General features: G+C 33.5%; 1 protein-coding gene across 2 annotated transcripts; it reads right to left on the reverse strand.

The window, feature by feature from the left end:
* Nucleotides 1-404: 404 nt before the first annotated feature.
* Nucleotides 405-20,997, reverse strand: LOC105779899 (exocyst complex component SEC8). Of its 2 annotated transcripts, none has more exons than XM_012603877.2 (27): nucleotides 20,814-20,997; nucleotides 20,124-20,252; nucleotides 19,225-19,437; nucleotides 16,123-16,296; nucleotides 15,855-15,959; nucleotides 14,797-14,906; nucleotides 14,412-14,591; nucleotides 13,570-13,702; nucleotides 13,362-13,468; nucleotides 12,676-12,983; nucleotides 12,418-12,575; nucleotides 12,194-12,306; nucleotides 11,198-11,268; nucleotides 8,608-8,738; nucleotides 8,452-8,501; nucleotides 8,034-8,134; nucleotides 7,299-7,411; nucleotides 5,032-5,139; nucleotides 3,940-4,137; nucleotides 3,638-3,723; nucleotides 2,840-3,017; nucleotides 2,671-2,748; nucleotides 1,974-2,075; nucleotides 1,791-1,865; nucleotides 1,023-1,118; nucleotides 885-934; nucleotides 405-801 (listed from the first exon to the last, which is right to left on the reverse strand). In XM_012603877.2, the coding sequence occupies exons 2-27, from the start codon at nucleotides 20,163-20,165 to the stop codon at nucleotides 714-716; spliced, it is 3,168 nt and encodes a 1,055-aa protein (XP_012459331.1). In that variant the 5' UTR covers nucleotides 20,166-20,252; nucleotides 20,814-20,997; the 3' UTR covers nucleotides 405-713. The 2 variants fall into 2 exon arrangements, with proteins under 2 accessions (XP_012459331.1, XP_012459329.1); XM_012603875.2 differs by having other exon boundaries at nucleotides 20,810-20,997.
* Between the last annotated feature and the right edge of the window lie 555 nt (nucleotides 20,998-21,552).

Raw genomic sequence — 21,552 nt, forward strand, 5'->3', positions numbered from 1 at the left:
AAAGTAGAAACACACTATACCTTTCTTTCCTTTGACTACAGTTCTGTCTCACTAAATTTTCTCGATGAGATTTTTAATGAGAATATGTTTACCGTCTTTCCTTCCCTCACAAGATTTTTAGAGTGTTATAAATATTTTCTTGTAAACTAAATGTCTATCAAGAGAAGTTTAATACACTTTAATGTCGTAAAATTTTATTTCATTTGAAATTTTGTATTGATAAATAAAAATAGAGACTTCTCTGTATTGTTCTGTACCTTCTTTACTTTATATTTTACTAGTCCAAAACCAGTTTCATAACGGTTGGTTCATCGGTTCTTGATCTGGTTTTTTCCACACATCTAATTACTATTTTATCTGAATTCAGGTGCAACTTTTTTGGGGAAGTTGAGAGGCCACATGGGTTAAAAAATAGATGTTTCTTATCGAACTTGGACTTCCTATAGCAGTTGGAAGTTGGGATGTAGAATGTCCACAACCAGCAATAAATATAATCGGAGAAACACGCAGCTCACAAAATTGATACTACACCAATAACAAATTATAACTACGAATGCAATAAAACAAACCTCGTCTCTCTGGCATTCCACTAAACAATACCCGTAGTTGGAGCATGACCCACACACTCTGCTGTACTGATAGGGACACCAGAAATTAACTATGCAAGCAAAGATCATATGATTTGGAAGATATAAATCAAGCCACTTCGACTGCTAACGTGATAAAATCTCTGATATTCGATCTTGTGCATCAGGAGGTATCTCCCTTCCAGGGACTTGGACTTTTAGAAGATTAGCATACCTGTCAAAACGAAGCATAATTTGTCACTTAACTAATGCCAAATATTTTGCTTCAACTAGAAGATATTAGTTAACGCTACTTACTCTGCAGCTGTAAACAAGTGCTCGTGCTCGGTAATGAAGGCAACCAAGGCCTGCAATCAAGGAAAGTATGAATAAATTGGAATGGCATAAAAGTTTATTCACCACCAACAAAATGGACTATGAGTTCCAATAGCTTGCCTCGAATGGCATATTTAACAGTTCATAATAGGTTCGGACATGATCAAGTCTCTGTTGTACAGCTTCGCTGTCAATTGAAGGGATAGCTGCAAGGGCCTGTTATGACAGCAGAGATGGTAAAATCAGGATCATTTCGTACATGCAAAACCTAAATCAGAAGGATACATCTGAACCAGTTGAATTTCGGAAAAGCTTTGGAACTTATTTTCATTCAAACTCTCGGCAAAACATTAAGACCATAAAGCAAAACCAAGCAAGGCTGCATGGAAGGATAGGGTTATGCGACTGATGCTAGAATAATGTATACCCTTTTTCATAAGAACCAATTATCCTTTTGTATGAGAAAAGTAAAGGTAAAAAAGATGAAAGCGAGGAGAAAGAGTAAAATGATTTTTGCACATACGGAACTGTTACTTTCTCGGACAATTTTTACTGCTTGGAGGGTCACATTCGCATGGCCGAAAATGTGTATGACTTGGGTGTCAGACATGGTTCAAGAAAAATGAAGAGTTGGAGCAACATAAGAAAAGATGAGAGTTTGCTTGTAAGGGAAAATTCAAGACTGTAATCTTCATATAAAGAAAACTTGAGAATGGACTCAACAGACGAGAAAATCACAACAGAATTGCATAGTAAAGCGGATGAGCTAGAGAAAAAATGGGAATACTGTCATATTATTTCAAGCACCTTCAAAGATAAAATAAATGCCATCGCACTACCCCACCCCATCCCATCCCATCCCATCTGAAAATAAAAAGACATACTGACCTGTCCCAGAGCAATTGAATTCCGACATATCTGCTGAACTCCAAACAAATTGATCGATTTCATGTCAGCCAAAGCCTATTCAGAAGTAATTTCACATTGTTAGAGGAATAGAGATAATACACTAAATAAAAACTAATCTGAACAATGATCAAATTAGAATCAAAGTTAACAATGAACTCCAACCTTAAGTGATACATTTGCAGCAATGCTACATATTCCACCAAAAATATAATTACGCTTCACTCCAGCAACAAAAGGAGCTATTTCCTCATCCCTGCGTGTTATCTATACACAGAGAAAATTGAAAGTCAAATTTAAATGATGCTTCTCATTAATAGTCATCAAAGGTAAAATCAAGCAGCTGACCCAAGCTGCTTTTTATTTTCAAAAGAAGTTACAGGGAAAGATGCCCACTACTTACCAAATAACCATAAAATTAAAAAAGACATGTAAAAATAAACAAATAAATAAGATACCAAACAAACAGCTGAACATGAAATGGTAGAACAATCCTTCATATTAAGCCAAAATTCAAATTGAATTTCCCCATGAGGTTTTACCCACTGAGTACATAACAACTTGATAGATTATAGGAGTCCATATTTCCAGACTTGGGTGTCAGTGTTGGATGTTGATACCCATCTTTCATGGGTATGTTTAATTTATTTCTAAGTTTTTCAATGTATTTGAAGATTCCTTGGAGAGTCATATCCTCCACACCCTATTCCATTATATGTTTGAACATAAGTATTGGATGTGGGTACTTCAGAAAAGGAAAAGATGGAGCAACAGAGTATAGGAGCATGAACTGATGGACAATTATCATTAGAAGTTTAAAACTGAAACAAGCTACAAGATAATAAGAAATGGAGAAAATAACCTGTGCAGTAAGTGAAATAACAAAGTCATCAGGCTCTTCCGCATCCTGGTTGTCCAGGTATTCCCTAGATGTCATTTCCTGTTGGAGCCATAATGCTTGGTTACCTACAGGTGCCTTCACCGCATAGTGATTCTTCAAGTAAATCTAAAATTAAGCTATTTGGACAAACCTGCAAGTGGAAAATTGTCTCCAGCTGCATCTCCACCCGTAAAACTTTCAAGCAATCAATAGCTAGTTTTCTGTACTCATCTGCAAATGATGCCAGATCCCTAGCTGGTGAACTGCTTGTTTGTTTATTGCTAGTCTCCACATTGTTTAGTGCTGCTAGTGGGGTCGACTGTACAAGTCTACATATTCAATACATATTTTTTTTAAATGTATGAGATAGCAGAAAATATATTGGATAGGAAGTTACTCAAAATCATATTTGTCTATCATGACATCATTCTTGCAGAAGGATCTATTATTGAAATGATGTATATTGGATAGGAAGATATTATTCTTTGTATATATATGCCAGGGAAAAAAAAGGGGGGAAAAGATTGTGAAATTAATGCTCTGTAACATTTTATTTTCCTTCGATGCAAAGATCTATTCAGTTGCACATACAGCTTTAGGTTTAGAAAAATCAATTTCCTATCATGACTCCTATATACAAAATATTTGGTTACAAATATTAATCACATTATCTCACCAATTATTTGGATCTAGAAATACGTGGTTGAATCACATAGAAGAACAAAAAAAGCTACTTTCTAAACTTATAGGGGTATCATAAAGCTTTGGTACATGTAGGTAAACATCAAGATCCATGTGCTAGAATCCAGGGAATAGATCTCAAGCTGCACATGTCAATTTTATTAATAACTCCCTATATCCTCATAAACTACTGTTTAACACCCACTGTTGCTTCACGAACATTGCATATTAAATCCAATACCAACTCAAGCCAGATGAAAGAACTTGCCTTTCGATGGAGTCTGCAACAAACTCCAATGAATCACTCAGGGATGCCAGCAAAACAAGTTTATGGTCATCACGGATTAGATTATCCTGCACAAAATGTGTTAAGAGAGAATGACTACCTTCAATTTATACTTAAACAACATCAAATTTCAATTTATACAAAAGGTGGCACCTAAGTTTCACTAGCAAGTCAAGCTCAGATGCATAATAAGTTACCTTTTTCTGGGATTAAACAGTACATAGCTATTTACTCGAAGGAAATTTTGAAACAGTAGGGCATAAGTCATCACCCAACATATGTACCTGCCTAATAGGACGCAAATTTAAGAGGAGTTCATTTAGTTCTGATTCAATCTCCATACTTTCCATATCAGAAACAATATTTCCCATATTTGACTGACCAAGTGCATTCGGTAAGCATGCACTAGCTGGATCACATCGCATCAATTTGTCAATATCATGCCTTCCAACGACCATATAACTCTGCTTCTCAAGAACTGCCTGAAATATTAACACATGTTTATGAATGAAAAATGTCTATTACTGTACAAAATAAATGTATAAAGACCAACTCTCTATTAGATTCACATTAATATAATGAAAAAATATAGTTTCAACAATCTCAATCAAATAATTTCAACAAGCATGAACATCATTGCTTCTTGGTTTACACAACGGCATAACATATTAAACATTAGAGGTGGAATCAGTTTTGATAACACCAAACATGCTTTAGCCTATTTTGGATTCTTTTAGGACATTTCTTGGTACTTATCTTTTGGAAGCTTTTTAACAGTCGTAAAATGCCATTAACATTTTTCTATCGGTCAGATTCTTTGCTTTTGTTTATGCATTGTTAGTCCATTTCCATCTGTACCTTATAGATTAGAGGAGCTGCTATGACTAACCTGTCATATTCACACCTTAGTTTACATGGCCTACAGTAGACAGAAAAATCATACATCTTAACCCTTGTTTGACAATTTATCCATGCTAATAAATGCAATTCCACTTACGCACTGAAAAATATATCTTCAAAAGTTTGGATCCATGTTAAACACAAAGAGAGGGGGAGAGAAGAAAAAAAGCAAAAATGCTCCCCCCTTCTACCCATGCCTCCCACCTAAGGCTAATGTCTTGCACAACTATAAACAACCTATCTATTAATAATATCTAGAACAATAATTAATCAGGTGAAGACATCTAAACATTCTTATGTAAAATTTTCTTTCTTAATAATTTCACAGGTTATTGATCTGACCAAACACTTCGAAAATAGAGAGAACAACTAATTAGAATTAGTTGGCAAACAAAGATCAACAACAAATGAAGAGCATGTTAAAAAGCATATAAAAGCAACCTTAAGGAAGAACATGTATACGGAAGAATCCATACCTCCATGTATGAAGTTCGACATCTTTCAAAGGTTCGTTCAAGGAAAGTTTGCACAAACTTCACAAGTTCAGCTGCAAATTTAGGCATTGCTTGAGCCCAACCAAGCACCTAGTTAAAATAAAGTTCATTGTTATGACAAAAAGAACAGCTGTAGATGGTCCAGAAACATGTAGGGAGAACATTAAAGATGAACAAAGGAAAATGCTAAATGAAAAAAAACCCAATATGCGAAAAAATGAACATAATATTGGCACAAGTGTTTTATTGTTAGTAACTCAAACAACAATTACCCAACCACATACAGCTAGACCATTGTTTCCCTCACCTCCAAAATGAAGGGCCACCCCTTCCTAAAACAATATCTATAAACCAAAACAATTTTTTATTACATGGCTCAACTATCACTCACATCCACTCCAAACAGTTTCAAACAAGCTAATAAACGCCCTGAATGGCAAAAAAGTAGAGAAAAATGAATTTGATGCATAGATGAAAAACCAAATGTGGGAATTGGTACCACACGATCCGACTAAAAATATTGTTTCTTGAAAGTGGTTGACAGGATCATGAGGAAAGCTGATGGTTTTATAGACTGTTACAAAGCTAGACTAGTGGCTAAGGGGTTTACTCGACAACCTAGTGTTGATTTCCAAATTACATTCAATCTGGTAGTCAAACTCACTACTGTTCGTTGGGTGCTCTCAATTGTCATATAGTTCAATTGGTCTTTGTGACAACTAGATGTTAACAATGCCTTTCTCCCAGGCAATTTCGATGAACAGGTCTATATGGTCCAACCTCCGGGATTTGAAAACAAGGCATACCCCTCCCACATTTTCCATTTAAAAAAAGCAATCTATGGACTCAAGCAAGCTCCTTGTGCTTGGTACCTTGAACTCAAGACTCATCTACTATATCTAGGATTTGTAACATCTGAATACGATGCTTCACTCTTCATACGTCTTGGGTCCTAGACAACTATGTATTTGGTAGTCTAAGTGAATGATATCATAATAATTGGCAGCCACACCTCAATTATTAACCAGGTTACTTCCCTTGCTGATCATTTTTCTAAAAGATCTTGACACTCTAAACTACTTTCTAGGTGTTGAAGTGCTACGAGATGTAGATAGCATTATCCTGTCACAATCTAATCATATAAGTGACATATTGTGTGAAGAAAGTATGAAGGACTGCATTGGTGCTAAAACTCCATTGAGTGCCACTAAAATATTGCAACCCAACTATGGTTCTTCACTAACCGATGCAACCCGAAATAGAAAGGTTCTTGGGAAGCTACAATATTCCTTCACCCATCTAGACATCTGTTTTTCTCTCAACAAATTGTCTCAATTCATGTAATCCCTCTGAGATTCACTAGAAAGCACTAAAGCGGTTACTATGGTCTCTTCGAAGCACTATTCAGTTTGGTTTATGATTAAACAGAAGTAAGGATTTTAGTCTCTACACATATTCTGATGTGGATTGGGCTGGAGAATGTCAATGATTAGCCTCTACTTCTGCTTATCTTTTGTTCTTCGGACAAAATCCTGTAAGCTGGCCCTAAATAAAACAAAGAACAATAGCTTGATCCTCAACGGAAGTTGAATATCGTGCTGTTGCCAGTGACCTTGCTGAAGCGGCTTGGGTAAAGAATCTTTTCCTTGAATTGCATATACTGCTTTGCAAAACTCCCACCATCTATTGTGATAATGTTGGCGTCACATATTTTGTGATAATCTTGTCTTCCATAATTGAATGAAACATACTGCGGTGGATTTTCCATACGTGTGAAAGCAAGTTGAAGTTGTTCACATCCATGTCATAGATCAACTAGCAGATACTCTCACCAAAGCTCTTCCAAAACCAGCTTTGACCATCATTTGTTCAAGCCAGGCATTTTTGTATGTTGCCTATCTTTAGGAGGGGTGTATTGGCACAAGTGTTTTCTTGTTAATAACCTTGTATTTATGCTTATCTTGTTTTTTTGATTTGTTTTGATTCTTTTAGGATACTTTACAAGTTCGAATAATTCTTCTTCATTTGTTGGGTTGTTTAGATTCTCTTAGTACATTTTATAAGTTTGAACAATTCTTCTTTTAAGGAAGTTGGTTACATTTCACTTGTAATTGAAGGCTGCTCCAGCTTCAATGAAAGGCATCTCAGTAATCCACAATTTCCTGTGTTTCTTTACATAATATAATGAGATTGAAAAGGAGGGAAGGAAAAAAGTTTCTTCAGGAAATAAGAAAATAAGATAAACTTGCCTCTTTTGCTAAGAAATCAATAGCCTGAAGCCCCTGCAAGACAGGTCGACCTTTCTCAATGGATGAATTATATGAAACATAGGGATTTGCCCGTGGCCGAAATGCAGCTGGACCTGTAAGAAAACATTTTCAGGTTAAGAGCATGAAAGGAATCCGACCAAAAAGTCCTAAAGGAGAAACAAAGATGGAACAAAAACTGGAGCATCATATATTGATATAACTGATGAAGAACCATTTTTTAACCTTGCATTCCCCTATACAACCCACCTCCAGTCTCTTGCAACATAGATTTCAGTTCTCACAGAAATTTCTTCCATTATTCTCAGCTTTCTGAAACGAAATTACTACACTACGTTACTTAGAAAATGGACATGTATATTTTCTTTCACTCAATCCATGTAAATAGGTAATGAATGCTCCATTAATCTCATTGCTGCCTTATTTATGGCTAATATCCCATGCAGGTTTATTTCTATTTTTAAATTATATTGTGCCAACCATCTTTTCAGTGTACACTCACTAATATTCAACAAACAAGATCAAACCCTTCCTTGTCTTTCTTGTAATAGGCATCTTAAGGTGCTAAATATTGAAAATACCAATAGTATGACTAATATGAAAATGAGATGAGAAGTTTTGATAGACAGTTTATCATCTAACAAAAACTATTAACATGAGGATGGATTGAAAAATGACTATTAATAATTGTGGGAGCCATATGGTTATAGAACTTGCTTGATATAGCTTGTTGTACACTTTTCCGGTATTCAACAAACATAGTTGGCAAAAGGTGGTCTTTCACAAAGTTCTCCACAAAGGCTAGCAGCCCATCATTCCTGCAATTATAGAAGTTTTAGGACACAAAAGAACATTAAAGTCAAAGTTACAGACCACTTGCAAATGAGTTAGCATATTTTACAAATCACAGAGCTTTGATAATACAGAGAGAAATTTAAGGGTTTTAAATATTTTCCCTTTCCACATGTCACTGCAAACCTGAAAACTTTGGTAAGAGATTGACAAAAGTAGAGCACAGCAGGATATGAAAAATACTTGTGCTCTTTGCCTACCAGCTATCCTTAACTACTTTGCATATCATTCACAAAAAGTGTCACTTCTTTGTGCCACACACAAGCCTGGACAAGAGACTTACCCAAGCTGGGAATATTTTTTTGGCAGCATAGAAGCAATCTTGTCTGTAAACTGCACCACATATCAGATTACAGAAGGCCATTTGCAGACCCATCAATGAACATGTAACAAAAGACAAGTTTGAAAACATAGGTATTTGATTCTCATGGTCCCAAACCTGATGAACGGGCCGGTATAAAGATGCTGCTAGATAAATGCCTTGCTCAGGCAAGACAGTTGCAGAGCCATAACCTTCTTGTGAAACATTGGGACCCTTCTTATTCCATCCTTGGCGAATGAGATCAACGCCTATATGGTAGACATGCATACAACAAAATATGTTGATAAGGAGATGATTAACAAATTGAACATGTCAAAGAAGTTACACCTATAAAATTTGCAACTCAACAAGGAAATGGAAAACAAAAGTTTCCAATCACCACACTTAAAGAAAGAAATAATGAATGGCTACTGCAAAGAAAAAGTAATATATATATATATATAGAGAGAGAGAGAGAGAGAGACTATATTAAATCAGCATAATTAAAATTCTCCTACTCCAACTTCTTGCTGAATCAAGCAAATTGGATTAAAAAAATGGCTAATACACTAAAAAGCCCTTAAACTACTACATTTAGATAGCGTTTGGTGCTTTCCCATGGTATGATTCCAATGTAATGACATTCTTTAGAATGTGATTGCCAAGAATGTTGCTTTACAATGCTTGGTATACATTAGAAGGTATTGATTAAAATCACAGGAAAGTTCCACTATCACATTTGGTTCACTAAGTACTTGCTTAGGAATGTACCAATAACTTACAAATTTAACCTTGTCGAATAAAAGGTAATATTCATGCATTTAATTTTTATAATAAATTTTATTCTTAACAAATATTGGATTAAATATGTAATAATAAAATTTAATTGATAGTTTTAATTTTTTTAATTTATATTTTAATTGAATGTAAAATTGTTTCCAATTTGTCTTGCATGTATTTTCTAAATATAATAATGCATATATAAAATTAAGTATATATAAAACTTGTTTTGCGATAAATTAAAAAGTTACTTGAAATCACGTTTTGTTTTAGCTAAAGGCTACCTAAGAATATAAAAAAGAAGAAGTTAATTCCATGTATTGCTATGTGCAAAACTACAAATAATTAAATCAAATGAATATAAACCTATAGGCGGTCTAACCCACAATTCCTACATAGCTTAAATGGAACAATTTTGACCATATTCTACAAAAAAGATAAATATTTCACATAAATACAAGTGCTAAATCAAATTTGTAGCTGAGAAGAGTTGGTTACCTTCTTTTGGTTCTTTATTGTTCTTTCTTTTAGTGCTAAATCTCAAAAAGAATAAAGATGTTCCAAAGAAGCCCCAATTTTGTAATGAATTAAACCTAAACTATGACCTAATTCTCACAAAAGAATTGTTGTTTTGGTTCAAGTAGATATCAAAAAGTGATTTTTTTTAAATCAACAAGAGAATATAATAAACTTATAATGTTATAAATAAAATGGTTATTATCAAATCAGTCTTAGAGTTAAACCTAGACCTTAATTTTTTCCCTATTGCTCGTAAATATTCATAAATACTATAATAAAGTTGAATTTTCAATTAATATACCAAAAAGAAAAGAGAAAAACAATAGAAAATAAATATAATATGTAAATGGTATACTATATAGATGATTAAATATGCATATAAAAATAAAATTAGGAAAAATTTTCTTGCGAAGAATCCTTTGGAGTAATAGAGAAAATCAAGTAGAAGGAAGGAGACAATAGCTTTTTTTTGTTTGTTTATTAATATACTAATACTATAAACCAATATAGCGTTGATTTTGTCTTAATATTTTTTTTAACTTTCCAATCTACATGACAAAGTAACTTTCCCACCTTTTATCATGAGAATCACTTTGCTATGTTCATGGGAAAGTAACTCCCACAAGGAATGTTAGATTCCAAGGAAAGTGAATAAAATTGAACATACCAAACGTTGGAATCACTTTCCAACCGATTAAATTCCTAGGAAAGTGACCACTTTCCATCATACTAAACGCTACCTTTGATTAAAGAAACTCTTATACTATTTTTGTAGTTAAATAAGCCTCTAACCTAGGAGTTTTACTTACAAAAGCCCTTGATTTTAATGTTAAAGTAAAAATATTTTGAATTTCAAGCTCTTATCTTAATTTATTATTGATACAATGGAAATTATATACACTTAAACAAAAAACTTAGAAGTGTAATTAGAATTTTCAAAAGAGTGATTAAGTGCATTATGTATATAAGCACTTTCAAGAAAAATAATTCAAATATTCTTTTATTTTACTTTCAAAAGTATTATTTTATTAATATTCTCATCAAATTCACATCAGCATATGAAATTAGTTTTACATTTTCAAAATATTTTTGCTTTAATATTAAAATCAAGGGCTTTCGTGGATACAAAAAAATTGTTAGGGGCTTACCTACAAAAATAGTATAAGGGTTCCTTTAAACAAAGTGGTAGTTTAAGGGCTTTTTTAGGATATTAGCCAAAAATTTTGATTAATTGGGCAGACATAAATCCCTCCTTGGCTGATTCATACTAATAATAAAAAATAGGGGATCTTCGCCAAATAATAACTGAAATTCCTTCACCAAGGAGAGCTCATTAATATAATATCAAATCACATTAATAATATATGGATTATCACAAAAGAACCAAAAACAATTCAATGAGTTTTGCAATAACTTGACTTTATCATACCCTGGTTCGGAACTGAAACGGTAGCATCTGTGAAACGGAAAGCAAAAGTGAGTGTATCTTCTGACCCATCCCTGTAACCAACACTATCAACTTTCACACTTGTCGAACAAAATTAAGGGAATTTAGTAAGCAAATTATCACAGTTATAATGGTAAAACCAAAGAAAAAGTGCTAGCAATGGTACATAATGTTAAGCACCCAAGCAAGAACCAATATACTAGGCAAGAAACCTAATTTGAATATCGAGCCACAGAGAACTAAAGACTTAACTAATGAACAGTGGGACCAGTTAAATTATCACAGTTATAATGATAAAACCAAAGTAAAAGTGATAGCTACGGTACAAAATGTTAAGCATCCAAGCAAGAACCAATAGACTATAGGCAAGAAGCCTAATTCGAACATCAAGCCACAGAGAACTAATGACTTAACTAATGAACGAAAAGACCAGTTATTCCCCGTAATCTTTAAAGTTTAAACCAATACCAACAACAGATCTAACATGTCAAAGAAAAAATAAGGGGGAAAAACAATGAAAAACACAACAAACTTGGGCTCTATTTCTATATTAAGCATCCAACCTAAAACCAACTGGCTATGGTGAGGCCCAACTGAATGCAAGCACAACAAACTCAAACATTGACTAATGTGGGATAAAACCGCTTAAGGAAAAAACCTCAAACTGTAGCCTGTACAAAAAAGAAAATCAATTTGATATTTATTTTTGCCGTAATTAAGGAGAAAATAGTATAGCATATCATCTATAATTGCAATTCTATGGATAAAATTATTACAACAATTGAAGCCCATATAGTGGAATATGGGCTCTAAAATGGTAGGTCAGTATTGATAAAAGAAAACAGCCCAAGCTACATGAAGATTCAACCCAGGTAACCCAAATATGAAAATATGGTAGCAAAGTAAAGGAACACTGGAAACTATTACTGGATACTTATTTTCCTGGGAGTATTGTCATAAGAGATTCCAGTTACTTGCCTCTTTTCATTTGTAGGAACCTTGCTTGCAAGCCTGGCAGTTTGTGAGGCATCTGCTGATGCAGCCTCAGGGGTTGCTCGAAGAATCTCGCAAATGAGTTGTTGGCATTCACTCTGTAGCACATAATGCAAGAAATATTGAAAAATGAAGATATAAAAGTTCAGGTTATTATGCCAAGATCAGTGCCCAAAAGAAATAATAAAGCACAAGAGAAGATAGAAGACCTGTAAAACTGTCAAGGAAAAGCCAATACTATAGCCTCCAGTAACTTGAGATGCTTCAGAATCCAGGTTTACATTTGTTGACATTGACTTTTGTGCATTTGGGTCACTTTGTAGGGAAGATTTTGACTGAATAAGCTCTCCAACAACAACATGATTCTCTGATCAATTACAGCTGAGAAATTTAGTTGCAATTTTTAATATAAGAGTAAACAAAATAGAAAAGAATAAGAGTAATAAACAAAAAAGTCCATATCCCACCAAATATCCGAACAACAGACTCCAAAATTGAATCAAGAAGTTCTTTTGCAGCAGCTTGTGCTTTTCCTGTAGGAGCCATCACAAGGGAGACAGGGCTCACTGCCAACAGAGTCCCAGCCAATGACATCCCATTCTGACACTTCTGTTTAGGCAACTGGTAGCTTCCTAACTGTCCATTTATAGAGTGCAGAGTGGAGTTACCAATTCGAGTGGCCTTATCATTTCCAGACCTTGAAGAATTAGCGAATTCTGCATGCGCTTTAATCTTGGAAGTGATAATATCATGAATTGTGGGTCGCAATCGTTGGCTGTTACGTGGATAAACCATCATGAAGACAATTAATATCAAGAGCAGAATGAAAATAATAGAACTTAAGAAAAAAGGAATAAATTATTATTTGAACTTATCATGTCATTAATTTGTAAGTATGAACAGTTATCAAAGGAAAAAATGGCTCAAGACTACTTTCCATCATGCTCAGTACGTAATTTAAATCCAGACTTATTAAGTTCATATATCTTATTAGAAAACCCTCTAAAAAAATCATCAGTAGATGTGTAGATAAAGGAAAATTAACGTATATTAGAATAGTTATAGAAAACCATTTTCAGATTCTATCTATAAGCACCAATGAAAGAATATAAGTTCTATCAAAACATGCTACTACCTAAGCAAAGCAACCAACCTTATTACAGCCCCAGCTGCACCTACTTTGTTAAGCAAGCAGAGGCACTCCACCATGGTCTGCAAATACTTCACATGAAGTGGAGCATCACTCTTTTTTATTGTTTCCTAGAACACCAAAACGAAAACAGCATTTGAATGCTAATGGTGAGAAAAATTAATTAAGTCAATTTCATGAGATGTGGTAATGTTAAGTGAAGTACTCATACAACAAATTCATCAGGAGTCGAACTTGAAAACCACAATGGGATTTGATGGGATATGACTTTGGCATCTTTTGCATCACCAACATTATCATGTGGCTCCAAATAGCCATCCTCATCATGGCCATCATATGATGAACTGAGAAAAGAAAAAGGTAATACAAATTCAGAAAACTGAACAAACAGAGAAATATAATATTTCTAAAAAGCAAGTAAAAAAAGGAATCCTAAACAGAATTTTTCTTAAAGGAGAAAAAAAGCCTAATGACTTTCTGCATATCTACAACACCAAGCAGTATAGACATCTGATAATTAGTTTATAATAAAAACTTAAACCCGTGAGCAGACATTGATAATGGGAAAAAATTTATGCAACAAAATCCGTAAAAGAAGGCATTTTAGAATAGATAACAGGTTCAGAGATGAATACTTGGTAGACGAAATCACTTAATCACATTTCATGTTGCCATAAATATTAATACTGTATGATTCAAAAGAAAGTTTGGCATCCAAATCATTCTTCCATAAAACTCAACTAAAACAGAAGTGAAGGTTTGCTCTCCTATATTCTGAAAGAAATCTGTTTTCAGCTGGACATGGTCATACTGTAACCGAGGAAAGAACTATTCAGAGTCATTAACCCTTAGTAATGCTAATAACACTATCATAACTGTTAAAGCATGAATTATATGATGTTTGAAACTCATAACATCCTTCAAGAGGAATGTACAACAGAGAAAAGCAAATATAATCATAAATTTGTTTCATTTTTTTAAAATGTGAGACTGGGAGAAGTCAAGAGTACATAAAGAAAAATATTTTAAAAGGAAGGAAAAATCTAGACTCACCCCTCATCAATGGAACCTGGCCTGTATGACCCATCTACAATTCCCTGACTGCCAAACATACCATCACCTCTCACAGACCTGGTTCTTCGAGAGCCAGGATGCGAAGTATTTGCAGTGCATGCAACAGCTGTGGTTGTAGGCACTTCATCATCCTTTTCATGCAAGCTTGATGTAATTGAGCTGCAAAATTAGTTGGCGTAATGACCAAAAGTTCTGTAAGAGGGAAAACTTTCTGAAATGCCTTTTACTGGCATAGAAAAAATGCAAAAAGTGTATAGAACCAGATAAGACTTATTTCTTTCCAATTGAATGTGAACAAATGAAACGATGAAATGCAAAAAGAATATGCCATGGAAAGTTAAAAGTCCTTCATAGATAAAAATACCTGTATTCACCCTTATTGTAAAGATGTGCATGCAAATCCTCCAAAACTTTATAGAACAGAACACTTCGCAACTTTGACAGGTCAGATCGAACATCTTGAAGAGCACCAACCTAGATTATATTAGGTTAGAATATTTAAGTTCAGGCATCTAAAGTTATATATATAGTTTCAATTTCACAAAAGTGAAGTGGACATAGAAAAAGATGAGCTTTTTATAAGAGTAAGATTTCTTTTGTCACTAGGTTGATTGATTGCTATTGTGAGCCTATGTTTTATGAACATATGAAATAAGACGTCACTCCAACTTTATTTGAATTTATAAAATTACAACAAACATAACATAGACTAAGCTTCTTGCTTTTAAATGACATGGCTTCCATTTTTCTTTCTGTACTTATTTATATAACTATGGATTACTTTCCATAAGAATAGTTTAGAAATTGTAATTGTTCCATTTGGTTTTGTTGTAATTGTGTGTAGTCTATCAATGTTATTCCACCACAAATAAAGAGAGAAAAGAAGATGATTTACAATGATAAGAGCGAGCAAAGAGAGAACATTGTGTTGGCATCTCTTTGGAACAGCATGTGCAGCCCAAATGACAATTAAAGGTCTTGTTAGTTGAAGGTTAAAACTGTTCATATTTAATTTAGAGATCAATGTCTAGGCTTTCAAAACTGTAGGGTTCAACCTGAAACTGGGTCAAAATAAGGCCTTTTTTGTGCATTTTTTCCAGATATTTAACAAAACACCTAGCCATAATCGTGAAAATATGCCCAATTAATTTGGGAGGTCTAACAACTTTAAAACAGACAGCTTATCTGTTTATGTCAAAGCAACAAGTCGCTTTAAAAGATAAAAGAGTAAGAGAAGTTGAAACATTTTAATCCAGTGCAAATTTAATCATGGAACTGGTAGGAACAGGAGCTAAACCAAATTTTACCTAAATAAAGCAAAGAATATAAAGGGATAAACCACTTGCAACATTGTATAAACAGCACTAGCTAAACCAAGGTTTCACTTTCTTCTACGTAAAGCAAAGAATACACTATAAATACCGTTTGGAGGCCCTCTCGCTCAAGCATCAATACAGACTGAACAAGCGATTGAGCTGCAGCATAAAGTTGATTATCAGAAATGAGCTTCTCAATACGAGCAGGAACCTGATCCATGTAACAAACAAACAAGGTGGCGTTTCAGATTTACTTGATTTACTGCAGCAACATAGGTACATGAAAGGAAGTGAAGTGCCAAATTCTAGAGGAGATGAAGCATTTCAATCCTAACAAAATAGCATTTGAATGGTTGAAATAATAATCAACAAACCTTAGCTATGCCCTCAATCTGATCTAACAAGGAAATTATGTGACGCAATGTAACAGATCGATACCACAACTGATGCAATTGTTTATTCCGTACACCTAGACATTTTTTAGCCTCAGACAAGTCAACCTTTAAGACACCAATACTTTCAGAAGATTCACTGAATAACCGCAAGATCTGAAAAGGAATGAATAGTTAGTGATAAAACATGTAACAGCTAACTTTCCACTTCTAATTTCAACAAAAGAAGGAAAACAGAATGATAAATTGACATTGACATCAGAAATGGCACCTATACCAGAGATAATTAGTTTTGATTGTAAATTTATTTATGTATTTTGTATGGCCAGTTTGTTCAAATATTATAGTATGGATCTTTCAATTCCCTCAAATCTTACCCATTATTTTATCTTAAGTGGGATTTATTACCATGAGTGTTTGATGGACGTCAGATTGATAGAGGGCTCTCTAACACAGGACTGATGATCAATGGCATAACTAGAGATTTAAATACTTGATCAATGGGCATAGTTCATTCCATACTAGATGCCCAAAAAATGAGTGTCTTGATTTAAAATTCTGAAGAAGAATGAACAGTTAGGAACCAAAAATGTAAAAACACACTTTCCTCTTCTCATTTTTAAAAGGAGAAGGAAAAGAGAGAGAAAATGGCACTGACACGAGAAATGGCACCTAATGGAAGTGTCATATCAAACTAGTTTTGCAAATTTATTTACTCATTTTGTACGAGCTATTTGTTCAAATATATAATAGTATGGATCATTCATGTCCCTCAAACTCTTATCCATCCATTATTTATCACCCATAGGATCAGACCGATAGAGGGCTCTATAACATAGGATTGATGATCAAAGGCATAATTAGAGATTTAATAGTTAATTCACGTGCATATTTTATACTTCTATATTAGAAGTCCAAAATGAGCGTCTTGATTTAAAATCAATATTTTATTATTTTATTTTTGCACATTATCTTAATTTCATAGCCAAAATGAAAAAAATATTAAGAAAAAAAAAAGCCTTGCTCTTCCCATATATTTAGCCATCTTTAGGCTTCCTACATTTTATGGGGGCATCATTTATTGTACTTACATTTGTCTTAGAAAGCATTCATTTTCAAAATATTACCTAGCAAATTCGTGCGCATAAAGAGAGAAGCAGCAAGTGAGGCTAACTTTGTAAAGTTTACAAAGCATTCCAGGACATCTCGAACTAGACAAAATATTGTGGGAGCAAAACAAAAGGATATGTTTTGAAGAGAAAACTATTTGAGAATATACAAAAGTAAAACATACAAAAATAATTACTGCATCCCCGAAAGTTTTGGAGATTCAAATGGGACAATAATCATGGGCCAGAAGAGCGACACACAAAAGGTTAAGAATCCATAAAAACAAACCAAATATCATATCTGGAAGAAAAAAGTATATAAAATTATCATCCAAGAGGGCAATGACGAATTGCAACTTTTCTCTTCCTAGTATCAGATCAGCAGAATCATAGGACACGAGTGCAAAAACTATAAAAGAGAAAACACAGAAAGAAATAGTTCTCTTAGTTTAGTAGCATTTGGAAAAATATCTATGGTTTGAGGGAGTGTTAAACTTTATTACCCCTTAATTTCAATTGAATTTTAAGTTATGCTATTCTGTTAGTACTATTTAAAATGGTTTTATAAATCAATAGAGTCCGTCAGACCATAAAACAGCAATAAAAGAAGTGCAGAATCTAGATCGTGATTGCTAGAGTTAATAGTTAATATAGAATTTTTTAGCACTAAAATAACTAGTAAATAGCATTGTTTTCCTTAAAAGAATTAACATAAGATAATATGGTTCACTTGCAATGAACAAAATGCTAATATCAATAAAAGAAAAAATTCCATCAAAACTTAAAAAACAAGACAAGAAAAATTAAAACAAAATTCTCTGAAACATATGTTTGTCCCTACCCATTTCTAACTCAGCAAGAATCCCTCTTGAAGCATAAATTATGACACAATGAGACATCTGTTTGTGGAGTAACACCTTTGAACCCACTATTATGTTAACATCATAACTACTTATACTTATCAATCTAGGTAAAAATCAGACCAAAGGTCAAACAGGTTAAACCTCCTATTCTCCGTTCAACCTGTTGGGCCAGTCTGTTCAATATAATTAGATACTGTTAAGCATCCAACATAAAACCAATGGGCAATAGGTGGAGTGGCCCAACTTTAATATAAGATCACGAGAAACCTAATACTTAACATATGAGGGATAACACCACTTAACACTCCCCCTAAACAATCACCATCCCGACCTAACCCATTACAAGGATAATCTTCATAGCAAATGAAAAAACATAACAATAATTACCAAAATTCTGTTAAATTACAAAATAAGCAACAGCAGTAGGGTTCCTCAGTCTTCAGAGATGTTTGCTAATATTTTTAGTGTCACCACATCTAATAGTAAGCTAATAATATAGGACTGCAGAACTTTTAGTTTCTAATTTTTAGGGATATTCCTCAGTCTTCTGAGGTTTGCTAATATTTTCTGTGTCACCACATCTAATAGTGAGTTATCCATATATGACAGGGAAATTTTTTATTTTTACTTTTTAAGGATATAGTCCCTTTCTCAACAAAGTATAATAGTTATCCTGAGTAGAAACCATGATTTATCAAAGGAATATGAACTAGTGGTAGTGGCAGTTATAGTATATAATTATGGTTAATGACAGTTTTTTTCCCATTCATCCGTAATTTTCCATTAAGATTTAGAATAAAAATCAAATGATTTTATGATTCGAAACTACAGAGAACAATGTTCTATATTCCCTGTCCGAGTGAGGACCCAGCATTACCTGAAAAAGTGTTACTGAGAAAAATATGAACATAAATTCATGTGCTCAGCAGCAAATCACCACAATGGTTTTGAAGTAAATTAATTTTCCATTTAACCCTCCCACCACCACCCCCCCCCAAAAAAAAAAAAAGAAAAAAGAAAAAATGAAATATCATTAGCAGAAAACCAAGCAATGAGAAACTTGAGAAGCAAAATGTCCAAAAGTTTAACTTGGGAAGAAACTAATAAAGAACCTGAGAATAATTTTGAATTGCTTTGTTGAATCCCCCGTGATAAGCATGCACAACTTCATCTACAACATCCTCGACAACATCGCTTTGTTCCTTTAAAAACTGGAGCTCACCTTCACGATCTTTTGATGTCAGGATACGGACAACATGAGGTAGTGAATCAAAACGTGCAGTTGCCCAACTCTCATCTATTCTAGAAAGTTCATCCCTTAAGTGCTGCAATTAATCATAAGAAATCAGAAGAAGAACCATGAAAAAAACATTAAAACACATAGGGTAATCTAAGAAATACATCATTATGTTCTTCACTAATTTTATCAAATTCTTCACCAAAAGCAGGTGCTTGATAACAGCAAATGAAGCTGCCTACCAATCAAAAAAATAATACCATCCAAGTAAAGCATCCTAATCTAAACCATAGCAACAATCAGAATACTATTCGAACTCCACCAGCCTCAAGATGATTGCCAAATTTTGCAATAATAATGACACCATTTTGCTGTTACTTCTATTACTTAGTTTTTGTTTCTGAACGAAAAGAAAAGTTGTTTGAATATGAGAAGAGTGTTCCTTTCAAGAATAATTATATATTATATTACTACTGCATTTTTTCCTCAAGAACAAAGCACATGACATTTACATGAATATAAGAAATCTATATTAGAATTATGTGATTTTGTGGTCATTTATTCATGGCTAACCTATCACAATTCAGCTTGTTGGCAATCTTTTTACAAGCAATAGCAGAAACAAAGTAGTAAAGCAACAACCTATGTTGCTCATACTCTTAAAACTTTCTGATTTCAATTTGTTGAAGTATTAGTGTCCAACACATATTCAGACACTGGTATAGGAATTAAGCTTAAACTCTTAAGACAAGAAGAAGAGTGAATTAAGCTTACTTCTTTATCTCGAGGAATGGGAAATCCATCAAAAATCCCCATCACAAAAATCCTTTCACTTCTCCCACGCTAAAACCCCTTCAAAGAACAGCGTGAACTCAACTAATGGCAACAAAGCCTCTAATCCACCTGAAAAGAAAATTCCGAACAAAAATAAATAAAAAGTAAACATTTTATTGCCTCTAAAAAAAAAGTAGACATTTTATCATTGCCAGCTACGTTCTTAGAGCTCAGTGCAAGAAAAAGAACAATTGGGATGAATTTTTTATACTACTGATAACAAAAAGGAATTACTAAAAAGAAAAGTATAAACTTCAGAATTTCCTTTCCAATCAATTTTCCATTGTTATACCGGAGACCAAACAACAGACAAAAAAATAGTTAAATGAAAAACGAAAATCAAGAGAAACGAGTTCAGATCCAGCACGCAGAACACCAGAACAGACGAAATATCAAGCAATGCGAAGTTTGATTAAAATCACAGAAGAAATAGAAGAAATCGAAAGAAAGTTGAAATTTCGAAAATCATGCGATTCAAAGAACTAAAACAGATCAAATCATTTTATCAAAAGTAAATAAAATCTATAAATCAAGAACGAATAAGAAAAAGAAGAGAATTGGAACTGTGAATCAATGAAAGAAAAACAAAAGGTAAAGTGAGCTTCAGTCATCTCCCTTCAGGTTACCTACCACAAAGCGCCAAACGTTTTCAAAGGGCGTGCCGCAGTTGACACGCCGAGCTCGAGTCAAATTCAGATCCCTTCAATGGCAGAATAAGAAGAGAAAGAAGAAAGAAAGAAATGTCAAAATCTTACAATAGAAGAAAGACGAACAAGAACGATTTTTCGATTGGAGCTATCGAGTATTATTACTGTTCTTTTTTTTCTTTTTATATTTTAAAATGGATAAATATATATAAATATAAAATCCAAAAGGGTCGGGTCGAGTGATTGATTTAAAAATGATAAAAAAAAATAAGATAAAATATACAGAGAGAATATATTTTATTGATCCCATATTACAATGCTTCTTTAAACATTTTATTTATTTATAAACATAATAAGTACAAATGAAATAGAACATCAAAACTTATCTCGATCCCTAAGGATATCCATTAGTAGATAATGTGTCTCATTAATCCCTTTGGATATCTATTGGTAGATAATATGGCTCATTAAAACCTTATTAGAAAAAACCTTATGTGATAAAAACTTAAAACGAATTTATTGAAAATTTATATCACCTATTTTCTCAAGATCATGAGTGAAGAATAATTTTAGTAAAATACATTTTGTTCTGTCACTTTTGATGTAACCACCCTTCAATTGAGCTATACATGCTGCACTATCTTTATATAAGATAGTTGGCATCTTTAAAGGCAAATTACATATCTTTTAGATATGTTGGGTCAATAACCTTAGTCAAACAC

This window comes from Gossypium raimondii, chromosome 4, assembly GCF_025698545.1.
Source record: "Gossypium raimondii isolate GPD5lz chromosome 4, ASM2569854v1, whole genome shotgun sequence".
Classification (NCBI taxonomy): domain Eukaryota; kingdom Viridiplantae; phylum Streptophyta; class Magnoliopsida; order Malvales; family Malvaceae; genus Gossypium; species Gossypium raimondii.